At 45.1% G+C, this 20709-nt stretch overlaps 8 protein-coding genes across 8 annotated transcripts; 3 read left to right on the top strand and 5 right to left on the bottom strand.

The window, feature by feature from the left end:
• Positions 1–869: 869 nt before the first annotated feature.
• Positions 870–1946, bottom strand: N7483_005655 (terpene synthase; the record flags this gene model as incomplete). Its single annotated transcript, XM_057089092.1, has 2 exons — positions 870–924; positions 1669–1946. The coding sequence occupies 2 exons, from the start codon at positions 1944–1946 to the stop codon at positions 870–872; spliced, it is 333 nt and encodes a 110-aa protein (XP_056948921.1).
• A 186-nt stretch (positions 1947–2132) lies between these two features.
• N7483_005654 (terpene synthase) lies at positions 2133–3151 on the bottom strand (the record flags this gene model as incomplete). Its single annotated transcript, XM_057089091.1, has 3 exons — positions 2133–2524; positions 2574–2937; positions 3002–3151. 3 exons carry the CDS (start codon positions 3149–3151, stop codon positions 2133–2135), a joined length of 906 nt encoding a protein of 301 aa, XP_056948920.1.
• Positions 3152–3477: 326 nt separating this feature from the next.
• Positions 3478–5338, bottom strand: N7483_005653 (uncharacterized protein; the record flags this gene model as incomplete). The annotated part of the gene is made up of 7 exons (XM_057089090.1): positions 3478–3842; positions 3900–4019; positions 4075–4573; positions 4635–4754; positions 4817–4861; positions 4917–5018; positions 5072–5338. 7 exons carry the CDS (start codon positions 5336–5338, stop codon positions 3478–3480), a joined length of 1518 nt encoding a protein of 505 aa, XP_056948919.1.
• A 542-nt stretch (positions 5339–5880) lies between these two features.
• N7483_005652 (amidohydrolase family protein) lies at positions 5881–7125 on the bottom strand (the record flags this gene model as incomplete). The annotated part of the gene is made up of 5 exons (XM_057089089.1): positions 5881–6051; positions 6116–6288; positions 6346–6633; positions 6704–7011; positions 7076–7125. The coding sequence occupies 5 exons, from the start codon at positions 7123–7125 to the stop codon at positions 5881–5883; spliced, it is 990 nt and encodes a 329-aa protein (XP_056948918.1).
• Positions 7126–7772: 647 nt separating this feature from the next.
• N7483_005651 (uncharacterized protein) lies at positions 7773–9278 on the top strand (the record flags this gene model as incomplete). Its single annotated transcript, XM_057089088.1, has 4 exons — positions 7773–7808; positions 7863–8631; positions 8700–9055; positions 9120–9278. The coding sequence occupies 4 exons, from the start codon at positions 7773–7775 to the stop codon at positions 9276–9278; spliced, it is 1320 nt and encodes a 439-aa protein (XP_056948917.1).
• Positions 9279–11209: 1931 nt separating this feature from the next.
• On the bottom strand, positions 11210–12270 carry N7483_005650 (amidohydrolase family protein; the record flags this gene model as incomplete). The annotated part of the gene is made up of 3 exons (XM_057089087.1): positions 11210–11337; positions 11391–12161; positions 12219–12270. 3 exons carry the CDS (start codon positions 12268–12270, stop codon positions 11210–11212), a joined length of 951 nt encoding a protein of 316 aa, XP_056948916.1.
• Positions 12271–13844: 1574 nt separating this feature from the next.
• On the top strand, positions 13845–16057 carry N7483_005649 (HET domain-containing protein; the record flags this gene model as incomplete). The annotated part of the gene is made up of 2 exons (XM_057089086.1): positions 13845–15588; positions 15654–16057. The coding sequence occupies 2 exons, from the start codon at positions 13845–13847 to the stop codon at positions 16055–16057; spliced, it is 2148 nt and encodes a 715-aa protein (XP_056948915.1).
• Positions 16058–17505: 1448 nt separating this feature from the next.
• On the top strand, positions 17506–18768 carry N7483_005648 (uncharacterized protein; the record flags this gene model as incomplete). Its single annotated transcript, XM_057089085.1, has 1 exon — positions 17506–18768. One exon carries the CDS (start codon positions 17506–17508, stop codon positions 18766–18768), a length of 1263 nt encoding a protein of 420 aa, XP_056948914.1.
• Positions 18769–20709: the final 1941 nt, after the last annotated feature.

The raw sequence follows: 20709 nt of genomic DNA, 5'->3' as shown, positions 1-20709 counted from the left end.
AGCGAAATTTTAGTCTTCTGCCTTACCCGCTAGGCATGATTCGCATAAAATGAATATCATTCGTCCCGCGCTCTGCGCACTTTTGGGCTGATCATCTTGGATAGGCAGTGATCATTCAGAAAAAGGTTTTCACTAACCAATAGTCTGATATTCTAGCATTTTGTGAGTGACTGCCAATGCCCAACGTTCACTCTCCGCTGCGCCACACTGCTAAGAAATACAAGCATGGCCAATGAAACTTGGAAGATCATCACTAGGAGAGAAAATGAAGATCTTTTTCAACTGCGTAAATATGGATTCAGTGTATACGGCCTAGGATATGTAGATCACAATTTAGGTTTGAGGTTGGGCCAAGTTTAATCGTTCAGCGGTCGCTTCAAGTACGTGCCCAACTTGAACTATTGTGTACTAGAAAAACAGTACTGAATATAGGACTAGTAGTCTTCAAACATTCGAGGTGAGAAGTAGTCACCTAGATAGATTTTTTGGACAAATTGTACTAATAACAACTAAGATTTGATGTTTAATAACCTTGGAACCACTGGCAGTGGAGAGGAAGTCATTATTCCCTCGCCCCTGCTTATATTTGATGAAGACAAGTTGTCATAGCTCCAAATAGATTTGGGCACTTATTCTGTCTCGTCACAATCATCATTACTATACTAGTCCCAACTTCATATTTGTCCCATGCTTCCTACTTGACAACTTGGCCCACCTTCTGAATTGTAGGGAGATAGATATGGTTGTATCTTCCCAACGCCCATGAAGTAAAATAAAGCTTGTAATTGGGATATTCGATCATACTTGATAGCAGGAAAATATTAGCTGTTATTCTCTTCAAATTTCAATGAGAAGATATCATTCAAAACTTACCATGTGTTGTTGAACACGCCTTCCACATCTTCCTGTAGCCACTCCCCGTTACTTTGTTGACGACTCATAATGAACTGCAGCAATTTAGTAAGAGCAAGGAAAAAAGTTCAAGACTTGAGAGGGAAACGATATCATACCTTGAGCCCTCTCTCAATAACGTCCTTGTCCGGGAATTGTGCATGCATCAGAGCCAAGCAAGCCCACGCCGTATTAACCACCTGACTCTGCTCGTGTTGAATGTACTCCTCAAGTTCACATGAGCTATAATTCTCGCCCCAGCCGCCATCGTCTTTCTGAGTGCGAAGCAGCAATTTGCAGCACTTCCTGACAGCATCACTCGACTGCCAGGTCTGACCTACCAACTCTAGACTTTGCATGGCAAAGAGCGAAGCATACGTGAAGCAGACCCCCCCCCCATGAACCATACCAACCTCGATTGGGTCTTTGTTCACTGGTGATCCAGTTAACGGCGCAGCTGATGGCTTTTTCAATCTTATTGGACCGATATGCCGGGAAATGTCGTCGAAAGAGAGACAATGCAGTCACAACAGCCGTTGAGCACTCTGGATATGAATACTCGACCATGATACGATCAAAGATCTCTGAGGCATTGAGATATTCCAACATTGTACTTGCGCGACTTCGCTCATAGCTACTGAAGCCACCACTTGAGTTCTGCAGCAGCAACAAAGTGTCAACACAATCATAAAGCCGGTCATCGGAGATGATTTTGGGGAAATTACTGTAAGCATGTGAGCTTAATACTAGACGAACAAAGTCAGATGTGATACTTACCATTCTCGTTGAAACATCAATACAGCCTTGAGACCCTCCGCTGCGCAGTCTGAGACAACATAGCCATTATCCTTAGTGCTGAATGGCCAGCCCCCTTTCCGCGGCTGTCGATATGGATCATCCAGATTGTCTCGCAATTGAGACATATCCAGATAGTTCAAAGCATTTTCCAGCGATGATCGGAACTCCGGCTCGGCGCCATATCCTGCATCCACAATAGCTTGGATGGTAAACGCAGTGTCCCATGCCTGGACACCATTTGTTCCACTGCACGTCATTCCGTTTTCTCCTTTCCACATGTATGGCGCTATCTTTTCTCTGTGCATATTCATGCGAGCGCTATCGGTACCTTCTGAATGCCATACAGATACCATGTGAAGAGCCTTGTTAACCGGAGCCAAACAATTATAAGAGGTATTCTCATCTTCGCGGAGAATAAGAGCACAGACTCACTGATTAGCCCACTAAGCAAGCCAATCTGGTCGAATATAGTTCTCCCAGAAACGAAGTAGTACATTTGCTGCGCGAAGCAACGGCGAAAGTGGTTTCTTGAGGTCAGTAGGAGCTGTTGTGTTTCGAAAGCGATTGAAGTCAATCTCCTCAAATGGGCGCGTGAAGATTTCTTGACGAAGACTTTGAAGGAGCGGATTGAGAGGTTTGGTCACTTTGTTGGCGTATAGATATGACACCGGGAGATAGACAACGCGACATTGTACCCACCAGCGCCATGGATGGAATGGCACCCAGTCTGGAAGTAGCCAAAACTCAGGAGGGATTGGGTTGACTGCGCTCCAGCTATACAGGTTCAACAATGCAAGCCAAACCTTTCCCCATTGCGGTACAGCGGTCGCGCCACCTGTGTTGATACTTAGCTTTGCATCTCGCTAAATGAAATGAAGACATACCTAGTTCAAGGAGACGTGCACGAGCCTTGGATACCAGTGGCTCTGTCGGTTCAAGACCTAGAATCCGTAATGCAATATAGTAGAGAGCTGTGGCAAAGACTGTAGTGTCACCGGCGAAATGCAAGCCCCAGCCACCATCTTTATTCACGGTGTTTGACAGGTACTGTATGATCTCAATCTTCCACTCTGCGGGAATCTCGGTCTCTGATATGTACATTGCGATGACAGACCCAGCAAGTAGGAAGCTAGGACCACCATATGCACAGCCCCAATGACCATCATTCAATTGCAGCTTTTGGTAGAATCGAAATCCATTGCGAGAAGCGTCCTGGAAATTGGATGCGACCGGAAGATTCGGTAGTTCCTATCGATCTCAGTCAATATGATTTATCATTCGAGATGTCAGTTCAAATTGAAGTATTTCTCACAGTAAGGAGGCCAAGAAAATACTTCTCAGCTACAGATTGTGGCTGTTTTGTGGATGCAGCGAGGTCAAGATATTGCCAGTGATGAACACCCGCATTGACGTGGAGAGGCCATCTTTGTGGGTCTGTCGGTACGATTGAGATTGAGGACATAGGAAAATTCCGTTGTTAAATAGTAAAACAATGAATGAAAAGTATGGCGAATTTAGGAAATGATTGGACTTGAATCAATTAATTTTGTCTGTGTCGTAGAAAAGAAAACTAGGGGGCGATAATGTTAAGGGGTAATAACTAATGTGTTTGTTGTAGCCTTGTAGCTCGTCCACTTCAAGTTCCGAGGTTCAACTTCTTTCTACTTTTCACATAGTATGCCAAGAGATGATATACGCTTGAAATAACGTTTGATTCTACTCAATTGCTGCTCAATTTATCTATTCTCATAATAAGCTCAGAATCTTTACGGAATTCCCTTTAAGGCTTCACATATAGTCGACCAGTTGAGGCGGTGGCTGCCGTGCAGGCATAGTAGCATGCCATGCACTCATGGCCTTCAGTATACTGGCCTCACCACCAGCGCGGGAGATTACACATACTCCAAAGGGTCTGCCATTGAGAGACGAGTATCCAAGAGGCATGGTTCCAACAGGACATCCTGCTGCTGAAGCGACAGTGTGAATCTTGCTATCCATTGGCCCCATAATGACATCCAAGTCGTAGGCAGCTAGCACGCGCTCAATGCCATTGACTCTGGCTGTTTCACGAATCATCTTAGCACCTTCGGTGTATTCCTGTTCAGACATTTCACTGTGAAGAGCCCACTTTAAGAGATCTTGATCGGGATGATCTGCATATACCAGATTATTATAGATTCCTGGTCAACTCTTACGGTCGGAATACTTACTAGGCGGCAAGGCTTCATCTTTATGCTGTTCATTGAACTCTACAATATCGGCTAATGAATGAATGTTGATATCTTGGTAGCCCTTCAGAAACAAATTCCATTCTCTCGCAAAGTCATGATCTAACGTCATGGTTAGCAGAATTCAATCTAATTCATCCAAGTTTATGGAACTCACTCCATATCTGGTCTAGAGTAGTGTGGAGTCTCTCAATCAGCTCGTACATTGTTGGCAGAGGTACGGGCTGTTTGGCAACTCCGCCATTCAGGTGTATAGCATCTCTAGCGTCCTCGAGAGCTCGTATTTGTTGGTGTATGAGAATAGGTTCAGGCTCACATGTAAAGTAAGCAAAATTCCAAAATTGGGGGTTCACAAAACCAACTCGCTGGCCTTCCCATGATTCTGTCAAAGAGCTAGAGAAGTCAGTCTTGGTTAGAATACTCAGTAATATAGCAATATCAGCAGGTGTTCGAGCCATTCCACCAATACTGTCTGTAAATGAACTCCATGGAGATGTTCCCTCTGTTGGGATGAGCCCAACTGTGGCCTTGAGTCCGTATAAAGCTGCTCGATTAGCTGGCTGCACAATCGAGCCATCCGATTCAGTTGCCAGGGCTAGCGGTGCAAACCCTGCAGCTACACCGTGTGCGCTTCCTGACGATGATCCACCGGGAGTCTAGTTTTGGTAATGAGCAAATGGCAAATTTTCTTGTGGAATAAAGATGAGGCGTCCTTACAGTATGTCCCAGTGGCCTATCGTCAGGTTTGACTCCACCCAATACGTAGGGACTCTGTGTCTGACCACCTACAGCTGACCAGCCCGAGGTAAGACCAGCATCTTTCCATCCTGCCATTTCCTGCATGCGGGAGTTAGAACACAACCATTTACGAGAAAAACTCCAGTCTTTCTTCTTCGTACCGATAGGTTTGCCTTTCCAATCACTATAGCGCCTGCCTCAATAATCTTTGAGGTATTAGTAAATTATCATACAAATAAAGAGGGTAAGGTCCTGACGTACCATGTCCACAATAGGTGCATTTTTTCGCGCCACAGCTGACCTAAGAGCTGCAGATCCTACAGTAGTTGGCATCCCTAGCTCAGGTCCAGTCATGATATTATCCTATGTGAGTGAGCTGAGACACTTCATCAATGATATTTGGGAGAAATGGCTACCTTCACTGATATGGGAATACCGTGGAGAGGTCCGCGGATAATGCCTTCTTGTCTTTCCCGGTCCCTCTGCTGAGCGATTGAGAGAAGTAATTCCTTTGGGGTGGTGGTAATCATAGCATTCAACTTCACGCCATTAACATTGTGATGCTCGATCTGGCTGAGAAAGGCCTCAACTATACCGACGGATGTGATGGTTCCTGCAGTGAGAAGCTTCTGGAGCTCGACACAGTTTGTCGTTAAGACATCGAATGCTGGCTTGGGGGCCATTTTGGGCTGTCTCGGAGCTTGGAGCGTAAATTCAAAGTTTTGGTGATGGATATGAAGAGTCCGAGTGATATGATGAGTTTGAGCAGTAAATAAGTAAAGAAAAGTCGACAATGGAGAAGCAGATTAAAAAAGATAAAGACAGGCAAAGTGAAAGAAATTAACGTTTGAAGGTGGAACGAACCCCAGATTCCAAATTAAACCAGACAAAGAGTCATTACTCTTTCACTTTTCAATTACCTATTTTCGCCTTTCATGCAACACGACAGCTTTAGAAAGGATTTAACTGCATCTGTGATACTTCTAGCAACTTCAAACTCCTTAAAGTGGCATGTATCTACTCTTTTTATGGGAAGTCTTGTTTCATTTTTTGCTCAAATTGAAACTTGCTTAATAGCTCTGCCCAAGGAGAAAGAAAATCTTCAGTTGGGATAAATGGATGGTTTGAATAAATAAAAATGTGATAAGATGAAACGTAGTATGAAACATCCAGCACTTGAATAAAAAATGAGAGAATAGTACTAGTAACCATGCCCCTTTCCACGTCACCTTCTTGCCTCATGATCTTCATATTTCGAGTTATTTTGTAATCTTGGAATGAGATGTTGTGCATTCCCAAAATTGACCTTGTCTCTGAGCTCTGTTCCCATCTCATAATTCTCCAGATCTTCCAGAAATGCGGGATAAGCCGTGATCAGAGCATATGGAAAGTCGCTCTAGTATATAACAATTGTCAGGAAACCCACACATAAAACTCGATCAATATGAGAGATAACTCACCCCATATAGAATATGATCATGCGGAATCATTTTCAAGGCCAGATCTAGCACCGATGGCGATGCCGAGAGAGCTAGCTCGTAATAAAAGCTGCGAAGATCCTCCATGACCCGAGCGTGTGTCGTGCTCATGCGATGAATAACCGCAAAGTCTGGCGCCTTACGCATTGGGGTTGCTACACGCGTTATTAGATATGGTGAGGCACCACCTGCATGTGATAAAATGACTTTACAATCGGGAAACTTCCGCCGTGTTCCCCGGATAATCATATCCATAGCTGCTCGTGTTGTTTCATGAGGATAGTCGATCGCAGGTTGTGGAAGCAATTCATTCACGGGGGTTGTATCAACGGGGTGTGTAGGATGCACAAAAACAACACACTTGCGGCAGTAGAGCTCTGCCCATATCGGTTCCAGCGAGGGATGACCCAAGTAGACATTACCTGTGCCGTAGCGAGTGAAGACAGTGACGCCATCAGCATGCAGTGTATCCAATGCATATTTGATCTCAGCAAGTGCAGCTTGTGTATCGAGAAGACTTGGCAGCGATGCAAAGAAACCGAAGGTCTGTGGCTCTTTGTTGCGTATTACCTGTGCCGTAGCGAGTGAAGACAGTGACGCCATCAGCATGCAGTGTATCCAATGCATATTTGATCTCAGCAAGTGCAGCTTGTGTATCGAGAAGACTTGGCAGCGATGCAAAGAAACCGAAGGTCTGTGGCTCTTTGTTGCGTAGTTCAGCGCCGTAGTCATTAAGTTTCCGTGCTAGATCGAAGGACGCTTGGCCGTCCAAGATACAGGCACCGGGAGCTGTGACGGATAAAATAGCTGTCTTCACACCTAGTCGTTTCATGAGAAGCTTGGATCGGAGGAGAATCCAAGATGGGGCAGGCCACCCACTAGGGTCACCTAGTATAATGTGTTAAAATGACTTCGAAATGGATAGGATAGTAGTATAATCACCTCCCGCCCAGGAACTTGTCTTGCAGCCAGTCAGCTGTTTCGTCCGCCATGTTATTGAAGCTTCCCTTCCATGTGAAGCATAAAATTAGAGTAGAAAGAACCACAGGAAAAACAAAAAACATACTTGGATCTCAGAACTCCAAAGAAAAGGCAAAACATGAAGTCATACATACCCTGATCATTCGGGATAAACCCGGTATCTATAGCAATGATCCGGGGCTTCCGTGTGAAAGCAAGAAGTTCAACTACATTGCAAACTAAGCTGTCTCCTTTCCTGTTCGCAGATATCTCAAGTGCCTCCGGACTCCACTCATTCACGCGCCGAATGCCGCGGCCTTTTCGGCATCTGAGATTACGCGTATCCCGGGTTTGACCCGATGTCACAAATGATGGAGAACCGGGATGGACTCAGTCTGCAAAAATTTCCTTCAAGAACTAATTCTCTCTCCGAGTTCATTCTGTATGCAATACCATTAGATACGACATGGATTCGTCAGTTCGTGCGCATGTCGCAGACTATTTAGGTGGACATTCCATCACATCAACACTATTGGTCATCACTATATTGCTTGGATCTACTTTCTTGTTGATCAGCGAGATATTCAGACCAGTTGGCAAACGAAGATCTTTTTCTGGCAAAAAATGGCGCCTACCACCTGGTCCAAAGGGGATACCTATATTCGATAGTCTCCTTACTATGCACTCTATACGCAAAGATCCAGACCATGAAATGGTGAGTGTCAGTCATCTAATTTTTCACAGATTGAATCTAAAATATTGATTGCAGCATCGAGATCTCGCGAAATATGGCGAAATGACTACTTTGCATCTCGGGTCTAAAACGTGGATTCTGCTCAACAGTCAACGCGTCGTGAGTGAGATCATTGCTAAGAAAGGATCTCTTACCAACGGTTGCTCCCCAATGCCTGTTGCTAGTGGTATAGTCAGCCGTTATGGTCGCTCACTACTATTGCCGCCTAGCGGATGGACTGAAAAGCGCCGCGTTATGCATTCTCTCCTTAGTGGCACAGCACTACGGCAGTACGCTGCGTGGCAAGAACTCGAGAGTACACAGCTTTTGGCTGAGTATCTATTTCAGCCCGAACTATGGTATCGACACCACTACAGATATGCCAATTCCGTTGTTCATCGTATCGTTCTTGGTGGGCGGCTAGTCAAGACAGGCAAGGAGCTAGCGGACCTTCAAGATGTTGTGACCCATTCCATTGGCAGCATTGGCTCAAGCATGGTAGACTGGTTTCCAGAACTAGAGTCGCTGTCAAAGTTTCTTCATCTGTGGCGTGCTCATTGGGAAAAGCTAGCTGTATGGAACTACAATTTATACCGGTCATGGTGGGTACCAGTACGCGAGCAAATCAATGCGGGGATTGCGCCGCCTTCATTCGTTCGGGATGTTCTTCTGCATGATGACACAAAATTCACTGGTGATGATCAAGAAGCTATGTACGTTGCGATGCAGATCATTGAGGCTGGAAGTGACACTACTCGCGAGGCTCTCAACATATTTGCGATGGCCTCTCTCTATCACCCAGATGGTACCAGAAAGCACGCGAAGAGGTTGACCGCGTTTGCGCACCTGATAATGATGATTTGAGGCTCCCAGTCATGACTGATATGGATAAAATGCCCTATATATGTGCAAGCATCAAGGAGGTCCTGCGTTGGAGACCAATTTTCCCATTTACGCCTGATCATGTGCTCACCTCGGATATGGAATTCGAAGGATATCACTTCCCAGCTGGTGTTGGTTTGGTAATCAACGGTATTGCAGTCTGCGAGGAATGTGAGGATCCGGACATTTTCAACCCGGAGAGATGGCTGGATGGGCACGAAACTGACGCGGCGCACGGCTTATGGCAATTTGGAGGAGGACGGCATATTTGCGTTGGATATCGTCTCGCTCAAAGGGGCCTTTCCCTTAACATCGCTTGCTTAGTGATGTGCTACGATTATGCGGCGGTAAGATTTCTCTGCCCTCCATAACGAATTACGAAGGTATTAACATTGATTCAAACGCATATAGGCTGGTTCTTATAACTCCCATCGGCTTAACCATCATAGCACCGACGAACCATTCCCTGTCAAAGTAACTGTGAGAAGTGAAGAGCATGCTAAACTCATTAAAGAAGATGCGACTCGGAATGGTGTCCTGGAGACTAAATGGGGTCGCAGTGAGATCTGAGAGGCATGTCATAGAGAAAGTTTGAAAACCCACCTGGGCAGCATGTCATATTCACATTTCCGCTACGGCATATGAATTACTGCAGCATCTAGTCATCACTCGAGGAGCAATCGTTTTTCTGAAGATTTGGTATTTATGAAAGAGAAATAACATGAACTTTCTAGATGTTTTCATACACGATCAAAATAAAATTAGCTGACGTATTATGAAAAGGAAAAGGAAGTTGATATTACCAGCCCTAGGGGGTTTTAAAGCAAATCAAGGAATGGTAATGGATTGAGGAATACAATTCGGTAGGAGGTTTCGTAGTATGGCTTCATATAGACAAAATTTTGGTTCCTAATATCAATAGCCCGGATGGTCTAGTGGTATGATTCGCGCTTAGGGTTCACCCAAAGCATAATTGCGCGAGGTCCCCGGTTCGATCCCGGGTTCGGGCCTATTTCATTTTTTTATTTTTTTTGGCCCGTAATCAAAAGTTTAAAAAAAAAAATGAATCAATTAATTTTTGATTTTCTATATGTAATTTGGTCAAAGCGAACCAATTGATTACATACTACTACATAGGTAGAATATGTAATTAATAAGACGACTTTAGGACTCCAGATGTCGGATTGTGTATGATGGATGATGTTCAATTTTTGACGCCAATCCCGCACGGGATATATTGATACATTCGAGTCTTACTACTCTATGTACCCGCTCTCCCACTGGCAGACATATGTCTGGACTTACTACTAGTACTATGTACTAGTAGTAGTACTCAAGCACTTGAGTGCTACAATTCTACCCCCCCAGTATGTACAGTCCTACTATTACCACCTAGGTACCTAGTAGTAGTAGTAGTAGTAGTAGTAGTAGTAGTAGTACGTTGACACATGCCAGCACTTGAGTGTGCTACATCATGACTCGGATGCAGTCTCGGCATCATTCAAACAACAACCTTGGGAGTTATGCCCAGGTGTACATCCGAGTCCAGATGGATGTCCATGGTATGCGCGGCTTCATCTGGGCAACATCCCAACATTTGAAGGTTCAAGTTTGAACATTTGAATTGTAACATGAAAATTCCAAGTTCAACCTCCGAGGTCCAGCTTGACGGCTTGGGAGTTTATATTGAACACCTGGGCAGACACCTACTTACTAGTACTAGCAGACACACTACTAGTATGGATTGCCAGTGACTCGGATTGATTGATCAAGTCCCGGCGCGAACTTGAAAATACGTAGTACTATAAATAGCCCATACTAGTACCTGTATAGCCTGAGGCTCCTATAGATGAATATGTGGCGTCTGGGTGGCTAGTACATGTGACCTTGGAATGTTCCAAAGTTCCGGGGCCAATATTGATCTATAGTACGTAGTATGCCCAGGTGTACTACTACCAGTTGACTAACGCTACTACATAGTAATGGGTAGTAGTTTACTCCAGCCCTGGAGATGTCTGAGTCAGGTGCCCGCAACACTTTACATAGTGTGCCAGGGTCTGCCAGGGTATATGAATTCATGAAGAATTTGGAAATGTGGTCCTGGATAATATGATGGAAGATCTGGCTTTCAAAATTGCCCAAGATTAATCATGTCAAATTGAGGCTCATGGATAATGTATCTGTGCCCGGGCTGTACCCGGAAAAAGTGGAGACCCGGGGGTAGATCGGACCGTGGCTCGGATGATCGGCTTGCACTCAGGCTCCGGAATCATCCCGGCCCTCAACATGAGCTTACGGGTTGTCCTTCGAGAGAGCACCTCACATTCAGACTCGGAGATGATGGAATGGTTCAATTCGAAATTTCCTACTAGATATGCCCTGAATGACGGTTATAAAACTATCATTTGATAAATAGTCTATGCTTTAAAACTACGGGGGAAAATTCCAACTGAGACAATTCGCAAGTAAATTCATTCCTAAAATCTACATCGGAAGTTACTCTATTCAAAAAGAACTTCGGCATTCTTGAAATAAATCTTGTCACGCAGCTCTTGATTCAGTGAAAAATCGTCCAGAATTTCCTTAAATCCACGTGTTTTATCAGGGGATGCGTATGGGTAGTCAGAGCCTGCGTCATGTTAGTGGATATCGGGACCAACCCGGGACCTCTCGAGAACCTACCATAGAGAAGTTGGTCATTGGGGATGACCTCTAAGACCAGTTTAAGCACGGCTTCTGAGCTAGAGAGCTCTAAGTCAAAATAGAAAGACCGGAAATCCTCCATGATTTCCTCGGATGTCTTTCCGTAGATACGTGCGGTGGGAGCTGCTTTTTTGGACATAGTACTCATCCGAGTGATTAGGAATGGAAGAGTACCACCCGCGTGGGAGAGAATAACTTTGCAAGCGGGGTAGGTCCTCTTCGTATTGGGAATGATCATATCCACAGCTGTCCTGGTGGTCTCATGCGGGTAATCGATGGCTGGTTGTGGCAGAAGGGGATTGACCCGGGTTGTATCAGCAGGGTGAGTGGGGTGAATGAAAACCACGGCCTTTCTGGTATTTAGTTCCTCCCAAATAGGCTTGAATGCTGGATGACCTAGATACTGGTTACCATCACCGTATCTTGTGAACAAAGTGACACCCTCTGCCTTCAGCACATCGAGAGCATATCTGATTTCGGTTAGAGCTCCCTGGGTATCAAGAAGGCAGGGCAGAGCTGCAAAGAAGCCCCATCTATTGGGGTCTTCATCACGCTTCGCGGCTGCATAATCGTTGGTTTTACGTGCCAATGCCCTCCTCTTCTCATCGGTTGGGGCGATGACGGCTCCAGGAGCAGTTAGAGACAGAATTGCCTTGGTGCAGCCGTTTCTATCCATGGACGAAATTGAGCCTTCAAAAGACCATGAAGGTGTTGGCCAGCCTGAGGGGTCACCTCCAGCTTCCTCAACAGCTGTAAATGTAAAACTAGAGTCTCATTCTCCGTCCAATAGTCTGGGAGTTCGTTTACCTTGAGCATAGAAGTCAGGCACAAAGTGATGGTGGGTATCGATGACAACCATTTTGATAGATAGAATTGAATCTTGATAGTGTGCGTGGGATAGCGTTGGTTCAAGAGAAAGGTATATGGCATTCCTCTCGTTTTATATGCACTTCGGAATGTGATCCGGAATGTAGTGTGGGGTAATTGGGTAAATATTTGAAGCATTTGAAGTTTCGCTGGCCCAATGCCGTTTTCCCGGATGCCGCCCTATCCGGAATTCGAAGATCTTAGGATTGTATCCCGATACTTGTAAAAGCTTATATCAGAACTAGCAACTGGGGTTGGGTGCAGAAAACTCAAATCCCCACGTCCGCTTGCGGGATTCCGTGAGTCCGTGCCATAACCTTGAATTGGCGGCATCTTTCTGAAGTACTAGCATAGATGTATAACCGTAGTCAATCCCGAAGATGCGCGGATGTTGAGGGCAAATCTCAACTCTTTTTTGTTGTTAGATCCATCAGAAAGTTTTACAGACGAAGATTTTGAATGAGGCACGAATTGTAGAGGTGAGCGACTACATACTAAAATGGCCACATACTGCCAGTGGCATTTTACCTGACAGTAAATCGACGTATCTATGAACACGTGAGTATTTCAATTCTTCCAAGGTTCAGAATATTCAATGATTATCCCAGCATTATGAAGTCTGCTTGAAGTAAGTTCGTCTCAAGAGCTGAGATTTTAATGATCTGACGACCAATTAATATTGATAAAAATTCAGACCAATATACTGACTTGTGCCGTAAAGCCTTGAGTTATCTATTTCTCTGATGCGCTAAATTGTGAAATTCATAAGATCAAGTTCGCTATCACATATTTCCTAGTTAATGGCATTGCTCTTAATTAAGCTTCAACCCCGAAGAAAGCGACAGACTTTCATTTTACCTATGGTAAGGTGATTTGATGTGTAGGACGGTGAAGACCTCAGTCAAAACATTTTGAATAAGTAACATAGAGATACTGAACAACCAAATTAACCTTAGAAGTGTATAAATCAATTGATTTAATATTAAATTTGGTATGTAAGTTAATTAAATTTGGATTATTCTAAGGTTGCGACTGTAGAAATTGTAGGCCTTAGGTAGGCTGATTATTGCGACCGTAGAAATAGTATAGGTGTGGGGTGGACCCTCTATATCTAAGTTAAAACTTGAATTCTACTGATCGAGATAACCAAAAGAATACGGAAATTCAAATCCTTTATGTTTATGCAATCGTTGGCCATTTATACTATTTCATGTAGGTTTCTGTGTCGGCTCACCGATACAGAAACACGGTGAATAGTACTGTGGACTGCCGGTCGGTTTGGCAATATTTCTGTGTCGGGTTTGAAAGGTGCCCCTGTAGTGCCTGCACGTCTCCAGACCCCTGCGCTTTGTAGAAGATAGCTCTCGCTGTGCCGGTAAAACTTCCCCTCTCCACGCTTCCCCACGTATCGTTTCTTCCCTGTAAATAATTCTTCTCGGTTTTCTCCTCCAGGACTGTCATTCGGATTCATTCCACACATCAGCCCCCGACCAAAAAACCGGCTTCTCAACCTATATCACACTTCCAGGATTCGTCAATGCTAACAGGGAGGCTAGTCAAATACCGATGGCTTCATATGTTTACACAGAACTTCAAGCTAAAGTGGATGAGTTGAGGTTGGTATTTTTACAGCCGGGCAGCTACCACGACGCTCTTAGGTGCAAAATTGCTCATTATCCAATTTTCGATCCAGTGACACCTATCAAGGATGAACGGTTACCTGTCAGCGAACTGCAGAAAACTCTCTCAGATGGCTGGACAGTGGACCAGACTTTGGATGGACGATATCTGTTCATGAGTCCACGCAACTCAGGAATCCCTAATTCTTGGAAGCACCCAGATGCCGGTTATAACGTAAAAGCGTATGAGCTGCCGAAGCGTTCTGCTGAAGATAGCTTCTCGTGGCACGTACCTCCATATGAGGCCTTGTCTTATTGCTGGGGGACCAATGACAACGAAGAATACATCCACGTTACCAACCCAGCCGAACCCCTTCAAACATCATCCTATTTACGGATCCGGGATAATCTCGCCACAGCATTAAGGCATCTTAGATATCCTGATCGGGAGCGCACATTTTGGGTCGACGCTATCTCTATCAACCAAGTCAATCTTGGTGAACGCGGCCGACAGGTTAAGCAAATGAGTCAGATTTATCCTCGTTCCGACAATGTTATAATCTGGTTAGGCATCGAGTCCGAAGACAGCACACATGCGCTAGAGACGTTGAATTATTTCAGCGAACAGGTGGAATACGTCATCTCTCATCGATGGGGCGATGCACCAAACGCGCAGGAGCGCGACTGGTGGCGAGACGGGTACGCACTGCCCTATGAAAAGAAGAGCTGGAAATCAATCTTGTCGCTGCTGAATCGGCCGTGGTTTGAAAGAGTCTGGGTTCTGCAGGAAGCTCTTTCGTGCGACCGAGTGCTACTTCAGTGTGGGCGAGACAACATTCCTTGGGTCAATGTGCGCAAAGCATTGCTGGTTTTCAGACAGAAAACAAGCATATTACCGCCTGAAATCAGGGATCGCCTCCTCCCATATGCACGAGGCTTGATGGCACCACCGCTTGCTTCAACTGAGCACTTACTCCTCTGGACGCGAAATCAGAGATGCACAGACCCTCGAGACAAGATTTATGGAATCTTGGGCCTTCTAGATCCTAGAATTGTTGCCAAGATTGAGGTAGACTATTCAACTCCTGTCTGGAAGACATACTTGCAGCTCGTATTAGCTGAGATGGAAGTCTACCAAAAATTGAATATGATCAACCACTGCAACATTACAACGCGCTGTGAGGGATATCCATCGTGGGTGCCAAACTTGGCTCAGCCAATTGAAGGTGCAAATACAGGATATTTGAGCATTCGAAGATTTCATGCCTCCGCACGTTCCAGCGCTGTTGCAAACCTCATCGAGCCAGATTATCATCTGCAAGTCGCTGGAAGGCGTGTTGCCACCATCACTTGTGTAGGCCGTAACTTGAGTGGTACATTTGCAGAAGTCATCGACGAGATCTTTCATTGGGCCCCTAAAAAGCCAGAAAGCGAGATATACGTCTCAGGAGGGCTTTCCATTGATGCATATGTTGAAGTGCTAGTACGTGGCAGAACCAGCGACAGAGCTCTGGGCGATAACCCGTGCCCATCTATTAGGCGGCTTAGAGAGCTCTTGCGTCAACTACTAGCTAGTGCTGAACTTGATGACGAAGTGGCACGTGGATTCAAAGACTGCTTTTTCGCGAATGAAAGCCTCTTTTCTACTAGAGAGGGGTACCTGGGTGTTTCCGCAAAAGGCCTTCGTGAAGGTGAGTTTCTTATTTAGTAGCTTATCCTTGATCACTTACAACCCACGTTCTAATCTCTAAACTAGACGACGAAATAGCTGTGATTCTTGGATGCGACTTCCCATTGATCCTACGACCTAAAGGTTCCAACAAATACGAGGTCGTTGGGCCGTGCTTCGTGCATGGGCTGATGCTCGGCGAGGCCTTGAAGCCGCCACTGGAGCCGCCTTGGAAAGATGTCCTGCCTGTCACCCGAGGCTGGGCGCTACCATACTTGATCAACACAGACACAGGCGTGCTGTTGAAGAGTGATCCACGGCTTGGATTGTTACCTACTGGTTGGGAAGAGGTGACGTCGCTCGATCCTTTTTTGCCACCTTTCGTATTCGAGAATAAAGAGAAGAGAGACATCAGCATGAATGATCCGAGGATGTCAGCAGAAGCTATCAAGAGAAGAGGCATAGAACTGGAGACTTTAGAGTTAATGTGACAGCCTCGATTGCAATCTCAGCTCAATGGCGCAAGAGAGCTGAAACTCTAACTGTCAGATAAATCGGAGGCTCATTTTACCAGCGTCTGTGCGTTTTATACATAGCTTTTGAATCCAGCAAGTACCAGTTGACCGGTCTCACCAGCACTTGAGTAGTCTATATTCGAGACCTTAAATCGTCATTCTTTTGATAGGTTGTCAAACCAGGCCTCGGCATCATATAGACCGGGCCCTTTAGAGCCACACATGGCAGTAGTCAAGCCTATCAGCGCTAATTGTTTCAATCGTACCTAGGTAGTGACCCATACGCGATTTCTTGATTGCAAAGCTGATCGGCAACCGTTAGTACCTAGTGCGAGTAACCAACCACCTTTTGCGTTGACATTAGGTCTATTGCGTATAGGTCTCATAAAAGTTATAGATATCCTCTGGTTGAATACCGTTCCCATCGACCACGCGTTCCATGGTTGTAAAACACACTCTCGGTGATCTAGGGTGTTCAATAAGCCCTAGTTGGTAATTGAATCGTCTTGAGAAGCGTGTACATGGCAAATACCACTAAGATCCTTTTGGGATAAAATGTTCATCGCCCACCCAACTCCCAAATCATTCCTATGGTAACTGGGTTAGACTCGGACACCACAGATAGGTGATACAGGCTCTCATGAGGACCACTCTCATCTTTAATTAATTCAATCAACTGATTCTATTAGACAGGTTCAGTGCTAGCCAGTATATCAATCACTCATCCCGATAAGAAGCACAAAAATGGCAATACCGTTATCTAATTGAAATCAACCGCACAATTTAATGTAAAATGGGATGTCAACTTTTCTTTGCTTTTTTGGGATTAGATAGGGCATCTGGGTCTTGGGTGGGTGTTTCTCGCGGGCCGCTGCCTTTGTTGAAAATCACCCTGAGATGATCATGGGGTTAAATGGCCCCAAACCCCCACTTGGGTTGGGGCAGAAAGGAGCCCCCTTATTTCCATTCGGATAAACTTCTATCCGAAATTCTGGCTTGTTAATCTCTAGAACGCGCTTTTGTGTTCGCAGGTTGTACCTAAATCTATCCAGGGCAGATAGCAGATGCATTTGATTAAACAACTTAAGATGTGGTGGCTGTTGCTTACCACTGGCATGATACTGGCAGGCTACTGCGTATTAACACCATTCTTCGAATTAGCAGCCGGCTTCTTCATACCAAACCTGTCCGTTATTCAAGCTGCAACGATTAATACTAGTATATCGGCGAATCTGAGCTGGCATGCGCCAATTTCCTCGGGAATCAACAGCCTTAATTCAGCGATAAATGGTACAGGAACCTATGGCTTTTGGTTCAACTCTTCAATACTACCAGAAGGAATCCCATATGGTATCTTAATCTTCCTCCTATCTTTCAAAAACTCGATAGCTTACTTCTACTTAGGAACGTACAACTGGTGCAATATGCCGCATGTCCGACGCACCGAATATCCAAAGGTGAACTCTTCGTATGTTCTCGAATACGTTGAGGTAATTCACCGGCATCATAAGCGCACCCCGTACGCTGCCAATACTTTCCCAGTCGAGGTCGACCCATGGTACTGCGACAACGAGGCGCTCTTCTACTACGGCACGCCCTTACCAACTCACGGTAGCAACTCTTCTGCCAAAACATACTGGAATGTATACACCTCCTCGTCTAATCCACTTGCACCGCGAGGATTTAAAGGAACCTGCCAGTTTCCACAGATCACCCGCGGAGGGCTTGACGACAGCTGGCAGCATGGCCATGATTTATACGAAGTCTACCACGATCTGCTTAGGTTCCTACCTGATGAATACGATCCAAATCTTGTCAGTTTCCGCGTCACGAACAATATTATCACTTCGCAGGTCGCCAGCATGGTTATATCGGGTATGTTTGGCGGCGGCCAGGCACAGCAGAACTTACCCTTGCATGTTCAGCCTGCCAGCATCGACAGTCTCGAGCCCGCATACCCCTGCTTAGCGGCGGCTAGAAATTTCTCAGCGTATGGTGTCGGAAGCAGCGATCCAGGCTGGACTTCGCACCTAAAGGCTGCGTCTGACCTATTCGCAAATCTCGATACCATTTCTGGTATTTCACCTACGGATTGGGGCTTTCACATTTCCTTCGATCATTATTTTGACAATCTCTCTGCGCGGCTCTGCCATTCCATGCCGCTCCCCTGCAATGCCAGCAACCCGTCTCTCTGCGTTACGCAGGCGATGGCTGATGGGGTTTTTAGATTAGGGCAATACGAGTACAGCTATCTCTACAGAGACGCTGGGGCACGCACACTTGAGTATAGCACTAGCAAATTCGGCATATGGATCGCAGAATTGGCCCAAAATTTACGAGACGCGATGCATGCAACTGACCCAGCGATTATCGGTAACAGGACGAATAGTGGTATGAGATATCGACACAACATTGCCCATGACGGAAGCATTAGTTATATATTGAGCATCTTACAGATAGAAAAGATGATGTGGCCAGGCATGGGCAGTGAGCTGGTATTTGAGCTTTATAAGAGGAAAGTGGACCAGCAATATTACATCCGAGTCTTGTGGAGTGGGCAAGTACTGAAAAGCAGCCACCCAACGCTTGGTGTCTTGGATATGCTTCAAGTCGAGATCCTTCTTGCTTATTTTGACGGGCTTGTAGGTCAAAGAGCAAAAAGGATACCTAGCCTGTGTAGCTTGTGAATTCCGAACAATTTTATATCCCGTTATTGATAATTATCGTAATCTACTAGCGAGAGCCATGAACACACGGGGCAGGATGTCTAATGCCTACTTCAACATATGAGATGCCCAAACAGCTCCGGCAAGTTCATCAGTATCTGGGACTGCCAGTGGACACAATGCGTAAACTTATTACCATAGTCGCAGTATGAGCGAGCAACCAGAGAAATAACCAGGATAATTACTTGCGAGATGTATTCTATGGGTGCCTCGCGAGTATTGTCTATGGATGGATCATCAACGGAAAATTTTCACAATGTGATCAAAGAACTCGATGCCTCTTTTTCTGCGCAAACACGCCTTAATATGGGGAGATCCTTTGTTGTGGAAATCGGCATGATCGAATCCTGTGCACGCCTAACTATTGATGCCGAAATCTGGATGCAGAATTTACCCAATCTTCCACTTGTGATGACTATAAAGATTGATAAGGATCATCTGAAGATAACGATTAAGCTATGGAATCACGCAACAACATACACTCGATCAGGACCAGAGGCCAATTGCAGAATTGGCTCGCAGTGAAATCACCAAAAATACAACGACTCGACAAATTTCTGTTACAGCGCCATTGGTACTGTCTTTCCACAATCTTACCAGAAGACCTCCCGAGGTCCGACGGATGCCGAACGATATCATTATCTCACAGAACAATCTTGCTTTCCTCAGACAGTAGGTTTTTGACGCAAAGAAGTGAAAATATACATATTCCTGGAGGTGTGGCTTCAATGTTTGGGGGTTTACACTATGATTATTCTACTAGCTAATGAATTAAAAAAAACATTACAGTTCACAATTCATTCAAATGTTCCTAAAGTGCGGAAAAAGGAATTATGTATAATCCAGAAGAGAAAGAGTAAGAGGAGATAAAATCCTCATAACAAGTGTTTTGGGGAAGCTTCTGTTGGAAGATCGAGTGATCGGGGAACTCGTGTCGGTCAAGCATGATGCAGACTCGGAGCCGGTCGGTTGGTTCCATTTTCCCACTCAAGTGCTCTTATGTGCGAAATAACTGGCGAAAGGAGTCCATTGTGGCCCCATTAATTCTTTGCAAGTCTTGTCATGATATTGATCTCATATTGTGGCTACTATGCTACAAGACGGATTTCGGCGAACCTGAGGCCATGGACGGACTAAGCGCCGGAGCCAGCATCATCCTCAACTCCAATATTAATATATGAACACTGCATATATTTCTATCATCATTTTTTAAATGGCTATTATCTCACATACCCCAAATGTCTGTTCGTCCCAAGTTGGTTTACTTCAAACTTGTATCTGACGTCACTATTGCGGGTCGAATACTCAGCAGCTCAGAAACAGGACAGACGACTCAGGATCAAGTATTCTGTGGTCTATTACCATTCACAGGGAACTGTCGAATATGATTAATCATAGCCGGACCTCCAGACCCGTGGACAACAGCTAGATCGTCATGAATGCTGCGATCGGAAATCACAGAGACTGGAGTAAACCCGATCCACCTCCCGAAACCAAGGGAATGCCGATTCATATCAGTGAAAAGAATATCGACCGAGTGATTGAATCTACTGACCCGCCAATGAAAGCCACTTCAGTCGCAATAATAATTACCTGGATATTTCTTGAAGACACCTGGGCAGGTTCATTGCAAAATATAACCCATAGGCCAATGTTTGCGCATCGGTTCGCGATGACCACAAAACTGAATCATCATTGGATCATTTACAACATCTTCAATGTGCAACTGGGATTCAAACCAACTAATCAACAGGTTATTTAACGGAATTCTCGCTTGAAGGGAGATACACAGGATGAATAATCCTATCTGGTGGTCCACTTGGTTTGATTTCATCATTTTTTGATTGGTGTCTTGTTCTGGGACAAGTTACATCATGTCGCTGGATCCATATATCCTGTATC

The sequence above is a fragment of the Penicillium malachiteum genome, assembly GCF_028827825.1.
Source record: "Penicillium malachiteum strain IBT 17515 chromosome Unknown utg000002l:1.0-8849297.0:1.0-8852440.0, whole genome shotgun sequence".
NCBI lineage: Eukaryota > Fungi > Ascomycota > Eurotiomycetes > Eurotiales > Aspergillaceae > Penicillium > Penicillium malachiteum.
Note: the sequence above shows the minus strand (reverse complement) of the source record. Positions and strands in the feature narration are given on the sequence as shown.